The 21,013-nt window shown below is 41.4% G+C and overlaps 1 protein-coding gene across 1 annotated transcript in view; it reads right to left on the bottom strand.

Annotated features, from left to right (window-relative positions):
* GRIK1 (glutamate ionotropic receptor kainate type subunit 1) overlaps positions 1-21,013 on the bottom strand; it is a 248,748-nt gene that overhangs the window by 32,382 nt on the left and 195,353 nt on the right. The window contains exons 9-12 of the mRNA XM_074983450.1: positions 14,743-14,787; positions 7,606-7,719; positions 5,688-5,891; positions 4,659-4,882 (exon numbers count right to left, since the gene is read on the bottom strand). Coding sequence (XP_074839551.1) covers positions 4,659-4,882; positions 5,688-5,891; positions 7,606-7,719; positions 14,743-14,787 — 587 coding nt within the window. The remainder of the gene's footprint in view (positions 1-4,658; positions 4,883-5,687; positions 5,892-7,605; positions 7,720-14,742; positions 14,788-21,013) is intronic.

Below are 21,013 nucleotides of genomic sequence, written 5' to 3'. Positions count from 1 at the left end.
TGTACAGAGAATCCAGCAGCCACTTTTTCCTTCAAGAGTGAAAGAATTCTGCTTAATTCCCAGCACACCTTGCTGAAAATGCAAAATGTTTACCCCCTTATGGTCTGCAAAATAGTTGCAAAGTTAATTTTAAATTTTGTTCCTCCCTATGGTACCCAGCCTGCTGCTTTTCAGCTCTGCAGAGCATAGTAGGTACATTCCTGACGAAGTTTATGAATATAGCTGTAATTGACAATGTCATGCCAATACATTTTAATTACTGTTTCAGCAATATAATTAAGCTTTGAATTTATGCACTCTTGCAACCAAAGCTCTATGTGAAGCTAAAGTAATGAACACTAATAGTAATGAATGTACTAATTGAAACAGTGTGTAGCTTAAGATGCCATTAACTAAACAATATCATCATCTCTAGTACAATAGTTGTTAAAAATAATTGCAAGAGGCAATGTAAAGATTAAAGACAAAACTTTTCTGCATACACCATTAAAGAAAAACAAACAACAAAACAAAGCCATTACATTCACTGTGCTAAGAATGAAAACCACCTCTCTGCACTCAGTGAAATTGTTCTGAAGTAGATTTGTGCACAGAAGGCGAAACTCAGGCCTGTGAGCCCCTGGCCTTTATGCCCCAGCTAACCTGCACACAAGCCATCAAAGTACAAAGGCCTTCTACTCTGCTTTTACCAATACTGAATTACAGTGTTGACCTATAACATGAGTGTAAAACCAGTAACTGTGCTTACTCCTTTGCCAGGAATCTTGCGTTATAAATTGAGCCAGGGCCAGGCTCTTACCTTGTTTTAAGTAATAAATGTATTCTGCGGCTTAGACAAAAATGTATCAATAACGGAAAGAACAAAATAGCAACTGCTAGAAAAAAAGCAATAAAGTTCAGTCAGCAAACTACTCCTGCCAGACCGGAAAGGTTTTACTACTGTATATGACTTTTTGATTAGTGAAAGAGCAAAAGTAACTACAGTTGATTTTTTTTAAATTTTTTTTGCTGGTGACTCATTTGCTATTACAATTCAGTATCAGATCTTCTTGCTGTGCACCTTATCCTGTGAAAATATACCTTATGAAATGACAATATAGTCAATGGTGGAGGGCCAGGGCAATGATTCTGTTGCAGGATATGGCTAACCTAGGAAACTTCTCTTCGTATTTCCACTGTTGTTTCTGCTGATTCATTTCCTCCAGTGGGAGCAGTGGTGTAGACACGATTTTGGAGGTTGCTGGCATTTAACCACTCCCTCACATAGGGTTTCTCTGAGCAAAGTTAGATGACACTGCAAGTGCCTATTTCACGGATGGACACCTAAGCTAGCACTTCCTCCACTGATGTTACCAGTAGATATGACACAAAGATGGCAACAGAGAGAAATTTTAGCAGAACATTATTAGTGTAGTCACAGATAATATGGAACAGAAAATGCCAGTAAAATCAGTATATTTCCAAACTATGATAAAGGCATCGCTATTTGTGTAATTATAGTACTCAATGAAAAAAGATAATGCTATATAGTACTTACGGAGTATTAAAATATGAGTCATGCAACTGGAAAAAAGAGCCTGTAGAAGTACTACAGATATGTCCGTAAATATTATACCTGAATATTTCTCTTAGTGAAACTGCAACAGGAAACAATAAAGTGTAGTTGTTTATACCGCTGCTAGAACAGTAGCAGTATGTGTGTGAATCTTCCTGAGATCTGCTTCCAGTATCCCACGAAAAGGTGCTTTGAGAATTGCATGGAGAAAGAAGCATATCTTTAGCACCTGAAACAGGTTTGGAGGGCTCAATGGATTATCCCTGCTTTTTCTAGACATGTAGAGGAAGTCCTAGCCTATGTCAGGTATATACTGAAAACCTTCAGTATAATTATTTGCTCCCTAATTTAGCACTGTTTCTTGGCACCAGTTCAGCAAAGCACTCAAGCAGACTTTTAAATTCCATTGATGCAAATAGAACCTTAACATATTCTTAACATTATTAAGGCATTTGCTGAATTGGACACATGGAAGTCTCCTGTTTTTGTAAATCAGTAATCAACAGGAATAACTAAGTTTGATGTGTATAAGGATTTTTTTTAGAAATTAGAAAATGAGCGCTATATTTGTTCTCAGGACAAAGCTTGTAGCAGTGGAGAGAGTGAAATATGAGGGATGATGATTCAATAATATTTTCCTCTTTTTTGCTTGTGTTCAGTTGGCCATTCATTTGAGTAAAGCCCTCCCGCCAGCTTTCTTGGTCACTGGCTGTATCTGAGTGTGATGGTTTTCCTAGAGAACTTACACAGCAGAGGGCAAGCTGCAGCTTGTGGTTTTTTTTTTTTTAAATTCTCCATGTTCTTTGGTGGAGAGGGTGTGGGATGAATTTAGTCATCTTGGGACACAACAGCAGAACAAGGCTAATCTGTCACTCGTAGGCAGAATAATTATTAGCCATGAATGAGACAACGATTTGTGAACAGTTGATACTATTATTCATGGTACAGTGAGCCATTGCACAAGGTTGTGGGAAATCACGACTAATTGTATGCAGTCTCCAGGCTGATACTAGATTACGTGTGTGATGGATGAACTATTTCTCTCACCCAGGACTACATTCCACTCATGAGTTGTCCCATGATTCCATGCCCCTACCCTAAGCATTTAAAACAACAGCAACAAGAACAACCAATAAAAACCACAAATGGCTGCCCCACACTGTAGTCTGCCTGGGGTACTTATACTGAAACTAGCAAGTAGACAAAGTTTCATATATGCGCAAGTGCATTTGGCCAGTGCATCCATTGAAAAGAGAGCTGTTCTGTGGGCCATAAAAACGTATACCAGGTCAAACTGACCTCTGTGGGACTGCTCCTGAAGTAAGGGAGCATGCCAATTGAAAGAAATCATAATTTGGAGTGGGGAAGGAGGCAGAAGTCAGGATAAAAGCTCACAACTTGTCTCACAGCTGTTCAAGAAGTCACACAGCACGTATACACACTATTAGAATGAATAAAGTAGAATTATAATGATGCTATTTTATTACATTTGCTCTTTCATTTGCTCTGGAACCAAAAGATATATTTCAAATTGACTCAGATTAGCTCGAGTGGTTACAAGACTTTTGTAATAAATATTTACACTATATATTTGATATAAGAAATATTTCAAATTTCAACAAGATAACATTACAAAACTTTATATATTAGGCTATATTTGTTATATAACTGTTAGACCATGAGGAGTTACGTGATTTGAAACTTGTTTTTATCGAGTATCTACTCTGATGCTCTTTTCCTTTCATCAGTATAAATTATGTCATTGTTTTATATTTGTAGCAATACTTAGAATCAGGAAGAGAGATTTAACAGGTGTCGTCAGCAGAAAAAGTAATTGTTGGTAATGGAGAAGCACTAACTCAGAAAAATGTTTTACATATACTCTTAAGGAGGAGGAATATGTTCAGTAAATAGCAATGAAAAATATAATTCCATATGGGAGGAAAAGTATAAATAAATAGCAATTTTTACAGATTTCTAGTATGGATATCAAATGCCATCAGAAGAAGATTAATATGGTTCAAATATGGCATCCAAAGCATGTTGAAATAATACTCCTACATATAAAATATTGAAATTTCTTAGGAAGGGATATCTTGTCAAGTCTCCTGTGCAATGTAGATGCCTGATCCCACAAATCTTCATCGCAATGACTAACCCTTACTCATACTAGTTAATAGCATTGAAGTTAAAGTGACATTTATGTATGATCTATTCATATAAGAAAGGCATTGGAATATCAGACTCCAGGACTGCTAAGAAAGAAGCATTCATGAACTCTGACAATCTTATTTTCCCTTTTCAGTTTTTAAACATACCTTGGTCAAATTTTCATGGATCAGTCTCCTCCCTCCACTGCCCCGTCCATCTCCTCTCCTTTCCTCCCCCTTCCCCAACCAGGTTTCTAAACTTGAATTTTATTACTAGTTTGCTCTTCAGTATATTAGAGATCATGGTTAGCAGAGGTCCTGATTCAGGACAGCACTTAATTAAGCATATGCTTAATTTTAAGCAGAGCATTGAAATTAAACATGCTTCCCCTGGGTCATAAGTATCTTCTGGAATACAGATGTCACTTGGCAATTGATAGAACGTGCTTTGCATGTCCTGCGACAATTCACTTGAGAGAGAGGTATGGGAGCATCTTGCAGGGCCAAGCCCTTGAGTTCTCTGTGGTGCTGTCCTGAATTTTCAGAGCGAATTGATCAGAGCTGACTTCCACCCTTCAGCAACAGAGATTTTCAGATTCTCTGTAGGCAGTATTAGATTAGAAGTGCAGTGTTTATAAAGGAATAACACTGTGCTGAAAAGCAACTGCATGTAGTATTTTCATTTCTATTAAGTAACTAACACATTTTATTTTTATTTTTTTCTCCCTTAAGCTCTTAAGTAAAGAACAATCCCATCACACTATGAATATTTACTTTCAGGTTTAAAAAAAAAAAAAAAAGGCAAGCCTGCCTCCCCCAAAGGCAGTTTGGAAAAAAAATCTAGAATATAGTTAAATTGTTATTAATGGAGTGATTGTGTGTTGTGTGACCAGTGCAACACGTATAATAGGCAAGTAAAGTGGCTGTGTCTCTCACACAGTTGTTGAACTTACCTTGCAATTACAAAGAGTACACAACTGACTCCAAGGCAGGCTAGGAGGACATACATCCAAATATCAGGAGAAAGAGGGTTTAGAAAAGAGAAAACACCAGGATTTGTGCCATTGGGTTTCCGGTACAAAATACTGATCCCCAGCGTCATGAAGGGTTTTGAAAAGTCAATTACTTTCTCCCTTACATAGGTGATGGTGAGCGGAGCGACTGCCAAATCAGCTTTCTGTAAACACAGATTGGAAATTGTTCTCAACATTCTTTGCTTTCGACAGGCACACTTAGTTCCTTTTCGCTCTTCTACTGGGGATTAAACAAGCTAACGCAAACAAGTCTAGTTTTACCTTGTAGCTGTACTATAATTGAGCGTAGGATTAAAAATTCATTGTTTCCTCAATTAAAGATCATGGGGGGTTGGGAAAACTACTTCAGAAGTGCAATCTATGACTGAACCTATGTATGAGTGAGTATGATTGAAAGAGTTTACCTCAAGGAAGCGTGCCAGGATAGTGCCTTATTAGGACATTATCAGCAGCACAACAGACTTGTCTAAAATATTGCTCATTTAGGAAGGGAGCAGACCCCAAAATTAAAACTTTGCCTTGTGTTTACAAACACTGAGATCCTTTGATGCAACAATGTGGGTACCTTTCCAATAGATAGGGCACAGCACGAGTTGGGGAGCTTGCATGGGACTCAGCTCCACATATGAACTGCAGAGCAGTGAAGTTCAGGGGCAAGTTGAGTACACGGCTATGGAGATTTAACTATTGCTGCAGTAGGGGGGAAGGGCTCAGGTGCTGGGGAAATTACTGTAGTCACAGGGCTGTTTGAGTCGCCATGGTCAGGCCTGCAGCTTGGTGGATGTTTTTCTTCCCTTCTAGAACACCCCAACACCAGACCCTAAATACTTGTCTTTGGTCAAAGGCTTTTCTGCTCTTTGTCTGCTAAAGAAAACACTCCATTTGACTCAGGTTCTTATAAACTATCTCTGGTTAAAGAAGAATAAAGACAGAATGATTCAAGCTTACATGATCTATGAGTTCCTTGACCATCCCATTCCACTCTCCTTTGTCATTCTGGGCTCCATATTTGCCATCAGAAACTAGTTTTACTTCATAAATGAAGCCTAAAATATTTGAAAGTTCCTTCAACAAATCCAGGCAATATCCTTCAAATCTGTCATTTCCATACAAGGGCTTATCAGACTTTTTGTACATAACATAGGGATCTTCCTATAGAATAAACACACCACACATTTAGCAATGGAAATGAGGTACATTTCAGATAATCAGTTTACATACTATACAAATAATTTGATTGACTAAGGTTGTACAGGTGCAAGTAATTTACTGTGTCCATTAAAGTCATCTCAGATATATTAGTAAATTTCCCAAATCAGTTAGCTATAAATGCATTTGGGTCTCTGTTTCACAGGATCTGAGAACCTGATACATCCAACTTTAATTAAAGTTGTTTGGTACTCAGCACCTCCAAAATCAGGTCCAACTTGTGAACGACATAATGTGCCATATTAAGGGATGGGTTATGATACTCCTGTAGTGCAACATGAGCCCAAGAATCATAAAGTAAACCTAAATATAGACTTTCTAAATTTAAAAAAAAACTGTAAAAAGTGTGAAATTTATAGAGGCATAGACTGGATTATATATTTATGGGATAGAGTAATCATTTTTGCACATGATATTTCTTTAATTTTTTTTAAAAAAATTTTTGGACAAGGATGGCTTCTTTGGTTTTAATGTCCTTGCAGTGGAACATCAGTAGAAAGGGAGTTGTAGTACAGATTGAACCTCTCTAATCTGGCACCCTCGGAATCTGGTGGGTGCCAGACAAGAGAATTTGCCTGACCATGCAAGGTCAATATTGTCTAGAAGCATTACCAACACTTGTATTGCAGTCCTGTAGCACTTAAAGATTGACAAAATAATTTAGTAGGTGATGAGCTTTCTTGGGACAGACCTACTTGTTCAGATCTGGAAAATTCTGACCTGAAGAACGTCTCTGAAGAAATGGGTCTGTCCCATGATAGCTCATTAACTAATAAATTATTTTACTACTCTTTAAAGTGTGAAAGAACTGCTTTTCTTGTTTTGTGAAGATACAGACTAACCTGGCTACCTCTCTGGGTTCTTTAAAAAACATTTAAGGATAAATTAGAGCTAAATAACAGCACAGAATACTGAGAGCCAGGACTGGCGGCTGGAAATAAACTGTATGGGACTATTTGAAACTTGGCCACACCCATGATAAGTGGTCATCTGGCTACCTAAAATCATGCCAGATTATGGAGTTTGCCAGCTGTGAGAGTTCTGGCTTAGAGAGGTTCAACCTGTACAAGGAATCTGCATCTTCCCCTTCTTAAGGGAACCCAGAACCCATGAGCATTGTTCAGGAAGATGGGGATTAGGGTGGCATGAGGTTATGACATTTTAACACATCCTCCCTCCTCCAGTGTAACTTCTATTCAGTACTAGTGAGGATATACCAGAATCTTTCTCTGCTCTGTACCATAAGCTCCTTTGCTCATTCATCCACCTTAACTTTGCTTGTAGTGAGAAGTCTGAAAATGTACACATGGACTATAAAGTTTAATCTTTGTGTGTGAAATATTCTTGGTTGAAAGAAACAGTTATTTCTTCAAAGTACAGAGATTAGCTAAATATAATATGGAAATGTGATTACTCTGGTGGATAGATGGATAGCGGGCAGTTTGATTCTGTGTCTATATGTGAATAATATGCTGGTTTAGAAACATGGGTGATTTGTCAAACCACACATTGGTGCAAGGAACCATAAAAGATGAATTGCAGAGTTTGGGCTGAGAAAGGAAGGCTTCATATATATATGTATGTAAAACAATGTAAGTAATGTATGTTCTATTTTACATTGTGGTTAATAATGTCAACAGTATGTAGCAGGACTTACCAAAATGGTAGTGACTATAAGTGTTCGGTTAGCCAGTGAATCAGTGATATTGGTAGATCTTTCTTTATTGCTGTCAGTCATATTAAGGCCACCGTTTGAGTTCCAAACCCCAATCTGTACCAATGTAGATAAGTTAGCTAATAAGTGGATTCAGTGCATTCAGTGAAATTATACATAATTTGCCAGAAATGTGCATTATAGTTCACAGTCCAAAAAGAGAACATTGAAAAACTAAAACGCCAGCAGTATGAAATGTTTCAGGAACAAACTGGTTGTAATTCTAAATGAGAGAATAACATCAAATGGTTGATTGTCACATTTAAATCATTGGGAACATACTGCTCTTTCAAAAGCAGGTTGACATGAATTAACCATAAGAGTAGAAAATATGTCAATACAGCTGTGCATTTGCCAATTTACTATACGAGTGGAACATGTTGACTTTTTCTCCTAAAAATGTCAAATGTCTATTTTCATGAAATTGTTTCTTTTTGTCAATGGTAAAGTTGAAACATATGGTGAGACCTTTCCCTTTCAATACAACAGATTAAAAGCTTGGATAAATATGCTGAAACAGACTGATGACTGCTCTGGCCTTTTGTTTCTGCTCTGAACCTGAATGGAAGATGCCGATGATTATTCCAGTCACTTCTTGACTACTGCTATGACAGAACCCACCATTGTGGTGATGGCATTTCACTGCCAATCAGTGTTTGTCAGTAAATGAAAAAGACTGAAGGAGAACATAGTTTTAGATTCTTTTCCAATCTTCATAATAAAAAGTAACTACAGCATCTAGACCCTAATCCAGAGCCCACTGTAATCAAGAGGGAAGCTTTCATTGATATCAATGGATGTTGATCTTCATCTTTACGGTGGTATGAAATTAATTTATTCAGTTAAATATCAACTTCACATATGTTCAGATTTTAATCATCACAAGATTTTATTTCTGAATCCTTCTGTATAGGTTTGGAAACTGAACAATAATAACTGCTCCTGCACAAGTTTGCATGCGCAAGTTTTCCTCCTGGAAAAAATATTCCGCCTTTCAATAGGCATAATTAAAAGTGCTACTTGGCTAACTTCACACGTGGCCTTGGATCAATGGAGTATTTAAACACATGCCTAACTAAGCACATCGGTAATTCCATTCACTTCAGAGGGCCCATACCTGTGCCTAAAGTTTGTGTTCAAGCTGAATAAGTGCCCAGCTCTGCAATATTCTGAATGCTCTTACATCCTGCTGCAGCCATTTAGCATCTCACAAGACAAGCAGTATGTTGAACAATTGGCCTGAATGTGAGAACCACTGTTCTATATGGGCCTGATCCTAGCAGGCACTAATGCCCAGATCCACAAAGGGACATAAGTGTTCCTATTTTGACAGTCACAGTGCGCAACTTTTAGGTGCCTAGAAAATCACAGGGACAAAGCTGTAATCCAAAAAACCTGAATTAGGTCTTAACATCTGTATGCAATGAATGGGAGAGCTAGGTGCCTTATACTTGATGTATTTGACTTAAACCCTTGTACTCCAGGTGCAGCATAGGTCACCTACCAGTCTCTTCCACTTCACTCTGTCTCAAGACAAAACTTCTAGCTGACTCCAGGAGTCCCCCAGTTGTTGTCCTTCAATCTCAATGGATCTTCTCCACATTATCTGAGGTCGTCGTCTTTTGCGTTTTTCTTGTGGGTTCCATGTGAGAGCTTAATGTATGATGCTAATGATAGTTTTCTGAGACTGTGGCCCAGCCATCCCCAATATTGTTCTCTTGATTTGAATGTCAATTGATTCTTGTTGGCTCTGTTCCACAGCTCCTCATTTGTTACCAAGTCTTGCCATTTGATGGGAAGGATGTACCTCAAGCATCAGTTTATGAATGTCTGTAGCTTGTGATTTGAAGACTTTTTAGTATGCCAGGTCTGACATCCATACAAGATCCCACTCTTCACGTTTGTGTTGAAGATCCGCAGTTTTGTCTTTGCAGGTACTATGTGTGAACTCCATGTGGGATGAAGTCTTGCATGTAGCTGTTGTTTTCCCTGTCCTAGCACTGATATCTTTGTCTGGTCCTATGTCTCTGCCCATAGCACTCCCCATGTAGGGGAACTGCGCCACATCTTCGAAGCCATCCCCCCTCAGTGTGATGGTGGTGGTGTTGGACTGCTTGGTCCTCATTGTCTTGGTCTTTCCTTTGTTAATGCTCAGTCCAGTCACTGAGGAAGTTTTGTCTACTATTGCAACCTTTTCTTCCATGCTTTCATGTTGGTGTGAATGAGGGATGACATCATCAGCAAAATCAGTGTTCTCTAGCTATTTCAAAAGTGTCCGCTGGATGCCCCATTGGTGGCCATCTGTTGTCTTGCTCGTAATCCAGTCCATTGTGATCAAGAACAGGAAAGGTGACAATGGGCACTCTTGACGCACTCCTGACAGTGTGCTGAAGGATTCTGTCAAGACATCATTGTGAACAATTGGCATGTTGAGAGTTCATTGAATGGATCAGGTTAATAATTTCTGATGGGATGCCATGGTGTAGCAGCAGTTTCCACAGTGTCTCTAGCAATGCTGTCAAAGCCTTTTTCAAAGTCTATGAAGGTTATGTACAGCGGGGGGTTCTACTTGACCGACTGTTCTATGATCACTCTGAGAGTTGCTGTTTGGTCACCACAAGATCTCTCGCTTTGGAAGCCAGCCTGTTCTTTCCGGAGCTGTCTATTGATTTCTGTCTTCATTCTCTCCAAGAGAATCCTGTTGAACAATTTTCCTGGAACAGACAGTAACAAGATGCCCCTCCAGTTCCTGCATTCCTTCAGGTTGCCTTTCTTCAGAAGCCTGATAAAGTAGCCCTGTTTCCAGTCTTGTGGGATCTCCTCAGCAGCCCAAATTTTCCAATATAGATTATATGTCATGTTGACTGATGTCTCACTACCTGACTTGATTGGTTCTGTAGGGATGTTGTCTGGACCACATGCATCTGGTGAAGCAGGTCTTTGCCCACAAAAGCTTATGGTTCAAAATATGTTAGTCTATAAGGTGTCACTTGGGTTCATTAGCACATGCCCCTCCTTGCTCTGTACTGGCTCATCCACTGTACACTGTGACCCAGGTAGATTCAGTGTGATATCATACAGCTTTTTCACGTTTCTCCATCCTGCAAGTTGTTCTGTTTATTGTGCAGGTTTTCCACACCAAAAGATCCATCAAGTTTGTTGGGTTTCACCGGGCCATCAGTCGGAAAACCAGATTGATCATATCTGCCTTACACTGCTATCTGCAAAATCCATCACGCTAGGCAGCTCCTGCTAGCTACTGACAGTGCTGACTGAAGGTTGGGGGAAAGGGGTGCCCTGATCACTCTTCTGGACTCAAGTGGCTTAGAAGCCAAAGATGTTTCCTGTGAGATAGAACTTGGCTCTTTTCTCCACACAAAGCAGCTGAAGCAGGAGGAACTCCCTCATAACCTTTGCCCAAGGTTAGGGTACCAAGTGATGTAGCAACAGCACTTGTGGAGGGGGGGGTCTTTCTCCACTTTAACATCCCCTCCCCCCACACCAGATCAGACCACTCAAGCAAGACAGGCACTCTTCTCCCTATCTTCCCCCAATCTATGGATTACGTGGGAGCTTAGGTGGGTGATTGGTACCTGGGGGCCTACCAGAAGGCTGTAGCGTGCATGCCTGGAGGTAGACACATAGAATACTAGGGACTATTTACAGAAGAAATGTAGGTGCTATCTGAGTCTAAGCACCTCCAGGGTTAGGTGCCAGCTGAGCAGGAGATTTGTGAATAGTGTTGGAACGTAAAGCTGGGACTTGAGTAAACATGGAACAAAGGTGGCTAAAATACCTTTGTGGATCTGGGCCTATGTGCCCTCCATCGTTATTGATTTGAATAGGTCACTTCAACAGGAACTGAATTTAGTGGAGACTGAAGGCAATGAGCATTTCCAGAATTAGGCCCTGAAGTGACATCTGAGCACAGGAGTCTGAAAATGGAGCTTTCATTATTTATCTATTGTTAGCTACCCAGGCTGAAACGACACATGCTGAAGATGTTTAGATGTTATTCAGTATCTTTACATGCTGTTGGAAAACTTGATGAATGAAGCATGATACGCCTTCAATCAAATTAGTGCAAAAATGCACAAAGCAAGCAGATTTCCTGTATCAACGTTGCAGGCTTTTAAAGGTGAGAGAAAGAATCTTGCCAAGTTAACTGTCAAACAACCTGAATACAGAATCTAAATCTGAGGAGTGATGCATTTTGCAAAGCTTACCACAGGCCTTACTTCAATTACATGGAAAGATTCTCATCTTAACCTGAGCTAATGAAGCAGCAGCCGCCACTTCGGGGGGCAGGAGGTGGGAGGGAATCAATATGAAGATGGTAAATAAGCCATCTGTGTTATGCTACCAATTTAACTATGATCAACACCGATGTAAAGAGCCATATGGGCAGATTTGTTAAAGCAGCCTGGAATGCGGTCACAAATATTACCTACCGTCTTAGGTTGGAAGAGTTAACCAGTTCCCCTTGGATTTAAAGACACAGCGACAGCTGAGGGCCTGGTCCAGTCATATATTTTAAACTGAAACTGTGGTAAAGGTACTAGATTGACGGTTTTTGGGGCTGACATACTCTACCCTTGTAACAACATGCTTCATCATGCTGGTCTACCAATGTGTTTCAGCCGTACCCTGGAGGGATCAGCTTTCAGTGCCTCCCTGCTGAGATTGCCAACAAGGATGCTAAATCAGACAAAGACTAAAACTGCTGACTTGCCTCACACATTGCACACCTCCATCAACTGTCAGAGGGCCAGTTGCTACTGACTGAGGAGGGATTTGTTGAGATGATGACCTGAGGCAGAGGGTGCCTTTGTCCAACATCCAGCACAATGGGGCACTGCTCCCAATTGGAGTTTTGAATATTATATTTATATCATTCAAACTGTCCAGGGTCGAAAGCTCCTGGATTTCATTCGTAATTTCTTTAGCTAACCATTTCTCCTCCTATGATATTTTTAATTGGGATAACATTGTTCATTATTCCCCCCATATCCACACACCTCTTTTAGGTTTCTTTTGCTTTCAGGAAGAGATCATTTTGGGATTATTGATCTGAAATTATAAATGTAATCCCATGATGTTTGGGGTATTTGCTAAATTTAGTTAAAGCAGGGCAATGATAAATGACTAGTTTCTTTTCATTTGTTTAGGGGTACTGCATGGTAATCAAAAGCTATTCTGCTCAGCATTGTTGACTTCCTGACACACTGGTGTGCTTTAAATAGTTGGCAATGAGGAAGAACAAAGCAGTCAGACAGAATATGGAACGGCAAAGTCATAGGGTATACAGATTACATCAGGATGGCCACTGTACATTGGAATTAAAGGAATGACACTGTAGGTCAGCCTTGATACTAACAATGACAAGGGTCAGAAAAGCATAGGATCAACGAGGCTAAGGTATTACATCACTGTGGTGAATCTGGAGGAGTTTATTGCAGTTTAGTGACAAATTCAAGACTCATACTATGCCCTTCTCAATGAGTCTGTGTCCTGACCGAATTGTAATTTGGTTTAAATTAATTCAATGTAACATGAAATGCCTAGAGTCAAAAGCCAGATTGGTTCAATAAGCTGCTGTATGTCAGGTAGGATGACCTATCTACTAGTAATGCAGAAAATGGAATCTGTTCTGCCTTTGCCTGATTCACAGAAGATTAAAAAGGTTATTAAGTATATGCTTTATTAGATTAGAAAAAAGAGTCCTATGGGACATAGTGAGCTACTACAGAGTAGAGTGCCAAAAGCAGATATTTTTTCAATGGGAGGAAAAAAATGTTCACCATTTTAGAAGATGTATGCAAAATAAAGTACTTGTTATTTTACATAGCCTTCTTATTGGTAAATCTCAAGAATTTTACAAAGTTCAGAAAGAGATTTTTATCCCCATTCTATGGACAGGGAAAACTAGAGTCCCAGAAGGTTAAAGGCTTTGTTATCAAAGGAGCTGAGCATCTGCAGCACCCATCAATTTCCTTTGGCGCTTTGGGTGCTCAGAACTTCTGAGAAGCAGGCCTTGCAAGTTGACTTGCCTAGGAGCACACCACAAATATGCAGTAGACCTGAGAATAAAACCTGATTTTTCTGCCTTCCAGTCTGATGCCTTCTCTATTAGTCCAAGTATTCCCCATATGGTAAAAGGAAGCATGGAATAAATGCCTGGAATAAGTTAGACACTTTATAATCAAACCTGCTTCCAGTTTACATGTTTCCTTGCATTGCCTATTAATTGTATGGACTATTGTATGCTAGGAGCTAACGTAGTAGTCAAAATGTAAATAGATACTCGCAAAGTCATTCATGGCACACACTTGGTAAGAATCTCAATAAGATGTAAATTTAGCAATGCTGCCACCAGTTGTGCTGTTAAAGGCACACTATTGGTAAATGTTTAATGAGTAAGATGGGGACCAGCTCTGAAGGTACAGTAAGGTCTCAACATTCTCAAGGGTTCCATGTTGAGAACCCTCGCAGATGCTGAATTTCATGCAAACAGGGGCTCAGAGGCCTGAGGAAGCCACAGCTGCCGGTGCTCCTCCTCCTTGGGGCTCCAGAAAAGCTGCAATTGCCAGGGCTCCCTGCCCGGGGACCCAGCAAAGATGTGGCTGCTGGAGCTCTTCCACAGACCTCTGGGGAAGCGGCAGCTGCCTTGAGCTCTGGGAGCAGCAGCTGCCGGCGCTCTCTACCCCAGAGCACAGGGAGGTGGCTGCTCGCAAATACTTGAATTCGTGAACCTTAGGTTTGTGAATGTTGAGACCCTACTGTATCTGCTTTTCTTATAGCCACCAGCCTTCATTCAAAGGAGGAAGAGGGCCAACCCTTTAGAATTTAAAAAATTATTATGAGGAAAAAAATAATGAATCCTACTAAAGTCTCTTTATAATTTGTACACTCTAGAGTGTGTATCCTGAATAGAATCGAATTTATTGTATCACAGCAAATCACACTCTGAGATAGAACATTGTCTCTAAACTGCAATCTGAGATCCATTTGTCAAAACCCCAAGGCTGAGTTTTAAGACCCAACCTGAAGGTTTCTTGCATCACCTCTCTGTGTACAAACCTTCTTCCACACTTTGTATAAATGTTTAGAAACATCGCCAGCAGCCTTGGTAGAGAGAAAAATAAACAGAGCGCTTTATTAAAGATGAAAAGTGAAACCAGTCTGGAGAGCCGGTTAAATTTTGAAGTTTCAATTAACTCATAAATGAGCATTCAGAATATAAATAAAAATCTACTGAGCCAAATACTTCAGTAGAAGGAGAAACGAAGTTGATTTAGTTAATGTTAAGCTTTGATTTATGTAAGTCAAGAACTCTTTTCCCATAATTTACACCTCCCACTCCCCCACCACCACCATGATCCTTTTCCTCTCTTGCTAGAGCACAGGGAGTCCCATGGAGCACAGTTCCTTAGTGCGAAGAGTGCATGGAGCCTCTGAGTTGGATGTTCGGCATCCTACCCTCTACAACACAGCAGAACGATGCTGGATCCAATAAATTCAGAAACGTCTGCATCCATCATTTTTGCCATAATAATTAGACCTAGCTGACAGTATAAGGCTTGAGTTGTTGTAGACCGGAACCAAAATAGAATCTTATCTCTTACCTCTGCATATCGAAAAGGGGAATCGAGCTAGGCTCTTTAGTATCTTCCCAGTCAGTTATCGTACACATATGAATTATTTGCTTTTCTTTTATTCAACAAAAGGAAGGTCCAGTGAGGTGTCCAATCTGCATTCTCAGAACACTTGGTGAGTGGTGATATAAAGGAGATAAGACCTTTTCACACAGATTATTTCTGAAGTGTAGCTCTGCAATTTACAAGATGCTCAAGCATGTCCTGATGAAATGTGATTTTGCTTGACCTTCACTGAGTGCAATGCCACATTTAGAAGCTTACCCCAAAGAACACAGTTTAATCTCAACAGAATAGACCACAACTAGTTTTGTTTTTCTTCAGAAGCATAACCATTTTAGGATAACTATGAGTACTTAGGGATGGGGTGAAAACATTGATTGGTTCATCTTCCATAAAATTCTCAAAACGAATTCAGATACTAAAAATTGTTTAATTTGTGGAAGAGCCATAGCCATCCACAATACCACTTGTTAAATATTTTATAATAGATATATAACATGCCTGAACTTCTGGATATTAAAGTATTTTCTTCAATACGCAGTTTTTTCTATTCTTTTCAACGCATGCTGATTCGCTGTTTGAAGAAATGTACACAGAAGTTTGTTCAAATAGCCAAAGGGGAAGGGCTTTCAATGAAACTTAAAAGGCAGCTTTTTCTAATCACTCTCAGAGCCTGCAAAATGTGTCCCAAGGCCTGGGTCTTACTTCAGAGCCCGGGCAGGTGGGGAAAAAAGGGGTTCCTTCACAGAGAATCTCTAACAATTTCTTATGAGGTGATCACCCTGGATCCAGCTTGCAGCTTCCCAGAGTCAGTCTTCCATCCCTTGACCTCTCAAATGGCTTCAACTTTCTTATAAGGAGCCAGCTGCTCTAGGTTCCTTCCCTACACTGGGATCTCTCGTTAACTCATTTAGCAAGCCTGCCCCAGATCTCAAGTCTCCTGTAGGACAACTCCTTCACTCCCTCTCACTCCTGCCTTTGAGTGGGTCTGTCTGGGCATTCACTCTGTGGCTTTCCATCTTCATGCATCCTGGTCAGAAAGTGCACATTCTGGTGGTTCCTCTTGGACTAGTCTATACGAAAATGAAAGGGCTCTAAGGTTGAGGTACCAATGGTGACCTGGGCATCGACTGGAGCCACTGGAGTCCCATGTGGTCAGTGATGGGAAGAGGATGGGTTCTGAACAAATGATACTGCAGTGCTTTCTCCATTCCGTGTATTGTTAGACATTCCTTTGAGAACTGAGTACCACATTTCATAGTCCAGTAGCTCCCTGCTCATATACAGAATAGGGTGTTCTTGACCATGTAACTTCTGGAGCAGTGCCACTCTCTGGGTCCAGGAGGAAACACCCATGTGTAAAACATTTTTTGAAATCAGGGCTACAGAATACAGGTTTGTTACAGAGAATCTCTTTTAATGTCTCAGAAATCCCGTCACCCTGGACCACGTGACCTGGTGAAAAGCTATTTTTGCAATGAACTCATTTGAGGGGAGCTGCTAGAGAAGGAAACATGGACACAAATTCCCTATAAGACTCTGCATGCTGAAGGAATGCCCAAACCTGTTTGTTTCATTCTCAGAATGGGTGTCTACAGCTTCCCCTTTGTCGGCCAAAGGTTGCACTTTACCTTTTCCATTAGGGAGTTTAAATAGCCAGTCTCCTGCATCCCTGAAGTGTGTTTGTTCGGGTTTGCAGTTACACTGATATCCCGGAAGAACTGAAAGACTGATTGATAAATCTCTGAGGTGTGTTGGCCAGTTCTGATTCTAGACTACCACATCATGTAGGTAGGCTGCTGCATAGGGCTGACGTGGTGTGTTGGTGTTAGAAAGGCAGCCAGGGCACTGTGTGAACTGAAGGTAATATCAATAAAGTGAAATGAAATCGCATTGGTCAAGATGGCAGTTGTGGCATGGAAATCAGGGGAGAGCAGGATCTGTCAATAGCCATCAGTAAAAGCTTAATGTAGACATGTATCAGGCTGGGCTGGGCCGGGCCAATTTAGCATGTCGCATATTCGTGGCAGAATGAATACAATGAAGTCAGAGTTCACATTTGTCTGGAGGAGGTCTATATAGAATTGAATGGTCCCATCTGCTTTAGGAACATGGACCACACTGGACTATGCCAGGGACTCCAGACTTGACATTATGCCTCGCTTTAAGCCCTCCTGGACCCGCTGGATTAAATGAAATTTTTATCACTTTCAGGATAGGATAGGACTTTTGGCTAGGCTGGGTATTGGGTTTCATATGAACATGGTGGGGAATGTAGAGGTTTGTTTGGAAAAGGTTCAAATGTGCCCTTGTATGGCCACACCAGGGTTTCTAATTGTTCTTTCTGATCAGAGGACAACCTGCTGCCACATGGAATCCCCATGACTCCTACCACAGCTAGTTCTGAAAGCTGCAGTCCTAAAGCCTCATCTCTTTCTGGATGGGTGAAGACACGTGCTGCACCCTCCATGTGTCACATGACTGGATTTTTATATTGGGTCTGGAAGCCATTTTAATGCCCACTGTGGCTATTGACCTCAAATATTGTGCTAAGGGGGTCGTGTGAGGTGCCCAATGAAAGCTGATGATGCCATGAATCTATGTATGCTACTCTCATGTCTGTATCATGTATGTAGATAAAGTTATAGATTTTAGCTATGTAGCTGTGCTAGAAAATGTTTGACTGCTAAGCTTCACAATGAAAGGTGTGAGCTCAGCCCCAGCTGGGATGAATGGACTATAAACAAAGGCTCAGACAGTCGAATCCACATCCCAGATGTTTGGGACTTGACAATGGAGTGCAGCCCACTGGTCAAGTGAGCTGGGCTGAAACAAAGGAACAGGTCCACTTCAGAAATTTGAGACTCTCTCTCCTGGGATTCATCCAATGGCAGTTTGCCACAACAACCCACCTGAGTCAGGTGGGGGCAGACCCTCAAGGGACTATGGGATTAAGGGTTATTGCCCCTGGGCATAGGAGACAACAACAAGAGAGAACAATGGTGTGGACTTGGCAGTGTCAATCATGGATCCTTTGTCTTTTGGTCTCCAAGGGTCCATGTGCCAGCATGTGGAACTCGGTGGGTTGGATCTATAATGCTTTAATAACTGAGTCTAAGTCGCCTGAAATGAGCTTTCAGAGACTTTCAAGAATCAGCAAATAACACTGCTGGCCTGTATCAATAGTTATGATTGAAGCCTGTAAAGTAATGCTTTAACAATTCTTCTCTTGAACTCAGTTCTTTCTTTTTTAGATCTGAAGAATTAATGAGCATGTTGTTTTGGGTAAGATCCAAGTATATACTGACTGGAGTCTGGGGATGGACTCTTTGGGGTCTGGAAAATCTGTGCGTTGTTGGGTGAAACAGGCTTAAGAGGCTCTCACCTTATGTTGGGGATTGAAGGTCTGGGCTAGTACAGCAGCTGAGAAATCTGTGGGTTTGCTTGTGTGGCTTCTGGCTGTCTAGTGGGGCTGGCAGAGGTGCTGTTGTGGCTGGTTGGATTTGCCTTAGTGTGAAGGAAATCCGAGCCAGGGGCTGCAAGTAGCCTGGATTTTAAGCAAAGGTACCCTGGACTGATTTCTCTAATTGTCCCCAGAACCCTGTCCTATCACACCATGGCAATAGCAGATCTATATGATAGATCTTCTTTGGCCTTCATCAGTCTGAGTAATAAACCACGTAATCGGCTGTCCCAATGCAAAGAGGATATCGTAGAGGCCATGAAATTTGCCTAGGAGTTTGCTCTGTCAGCTAGTGAGAAGAAGGAGGACTTGGTTGCCAGGCTGGAATATCCTCATCTTAGCTCTCTTATGCTACCAGGCCTTGCTCTGTTGGGCCTGGAATAGGTTGGCCCTGGCAAAGTGACCAAGGCACTCCAGCCTCTCTCTCGCTTACAAGACACAGTGGAGGGTATTAGATAAGTGGGTAGGTTCCTTGATCAGATCTCAGGTACCCCAAGGTTGTCTTCCATTCAGATAGGCCAATGTTTCTCAATTTTATTTGGCCACTGGACTCTTTTAAATTCTAAAGAATTTTGCAGAACCCCATTCCCAGGCTCTATCCCCCCTTGGACATCAAACTTACCCCCCATCCCTAGGCTTTATCAGCCTCAGCTCCCAAATCTGTCCCCCATCCCACAAACCCACCCCCCACCACCAGGCTTAACCCCTCTCAGCCCTGAACCCACTCCCCATCCCCAAGATTAACCTGTCTCAGCCCCAAACCAGCCCTTAGGAGTAATCCATCCAGGGCACTGGCTGGGGAACCTACACCAGGTGGCCAAATGCACCCAGCTGGTGTGGAGGTGTTCCACTGGCAGGGGTGAGCTGAGGCACACCCATCAGATGGGTGTGGCTGCTCGGGTAGCAGGGCGAGTGATGGGCTCTCCGCAGCTCTCTGCTTTGCTGCTGCTGAAATAATGGAACTAAATTCAGTTGGTTTAACGGCCAGATCTCTCCCACTGCCCTGCCAGCCATTAAGCCAATTAAATTTAGTTTTTCTGTTCCATTGGCAGGAGGGCAGGTAAAGAGAGAGGAATATATATATATATATATTTGTGCAGCCCTTACTTTCACTTTGCGGAACCCTGGGGTTCTACAGAAGACCGTTTGTGAAACACTGAGGCAGGCCTTTGATCTGAGGATGACAGACCAAGAGCAGTCAGACCTTTAAAGGAACAAGGCCCATTAAACCACTTGGGACTTGACATTTGTCCCCCTTTCAGTGATAATTTTAAAGAAAAATCTACCCTGCAAAAGATACGCAGTAACTCCCACATGACGGTGGAAGCAATAGTGTTCTGCAAGAGAGCCGCCTCTGGCTACCTTATGGCACAGTTGATGAGCACTCAAGTGTGATTCCACATACTATTCTCAAGGGTCCTATGAAGTTAAACCCCACCCTGTCCTAAGGGGTTGTTATAATATGGAGGCTATTTAAGGAGCCTGGACTCATTCCTCAGGGACCACTTTCTGTCTGGCCGGGCAGGACAACAAAAGGCCACTGCATCCCAAAACATAGCAGCCAAAGGAACTGGGCCATTAATGTCACTGTCTTGCAGATACCTTTGCTTTACCCTGATGTTCAGTCATTGGGACTGTGTGGGTTCATTTAGATTTCTTGAAGAGGTGGTTTGAAAAATCAGGAGCTGAACCCTGAGTTCTCCCATGTGAGGCTGTTTCCGCACTCACTAGAGAATTTTGTAATGTGAATTGAAATGGGGAAATTCTTAGTAACAGTGTTCTGAGGTGGCTTCCCCATTGATCACAGCTACCTTCTTGAAACATTCTTGGAGGGTCTGAATTTCATCCTGAGCAATGGTGAAGACAAATTTGTCATCTTCTCTAGGATGAGTAGGGTCTCTGACTCACTTATAGGTGCAGCATGACGGGGGTCTGTTTGGACATTTGTAACAAGGAGTCCTCTTGGGATGGAGTCCTCTTGGGGTGCAACCCAAGCACAGGCCCAAGTCTGATTGGGGCCTTGAGAGTTGCCTGAGTTATGTGACATCACTTTCCTATTTTGGGAGCATAGGGTGGTGTATGATAATCATTACCTAGGATTACAGGCTAGGGAATAGGCTCCACTACTTTCAGTCAGAAACACCCCATGTAGTCAGTTACTTGTAAGATAGTAGGCACTCTCAGGAAAGTATATCTTTCTAATGTACGTAGAAGATTTGAATAGTTCAGT

This window comes from Carettochelys insculpta, chromosome 1 (assembly GCF_033958435.1).
Source record: "Carettochelys insculpta isolate YL-2023 chromosome 1, ASM3395843v1, whole genome shotgun sequence".
NCBI classification, from domain to species: domain Eukaryota; kingdom Metazoa; phylum Chordata; order Testudines; family Carettochelyidae; genus Carettochelys; species Carettochelys insculpta.
The sequence above is the reverse complement of the archived record's forward strand: the minus strand, read 5'-3'. Positions and strand labels throughout refer to the sequence as shown.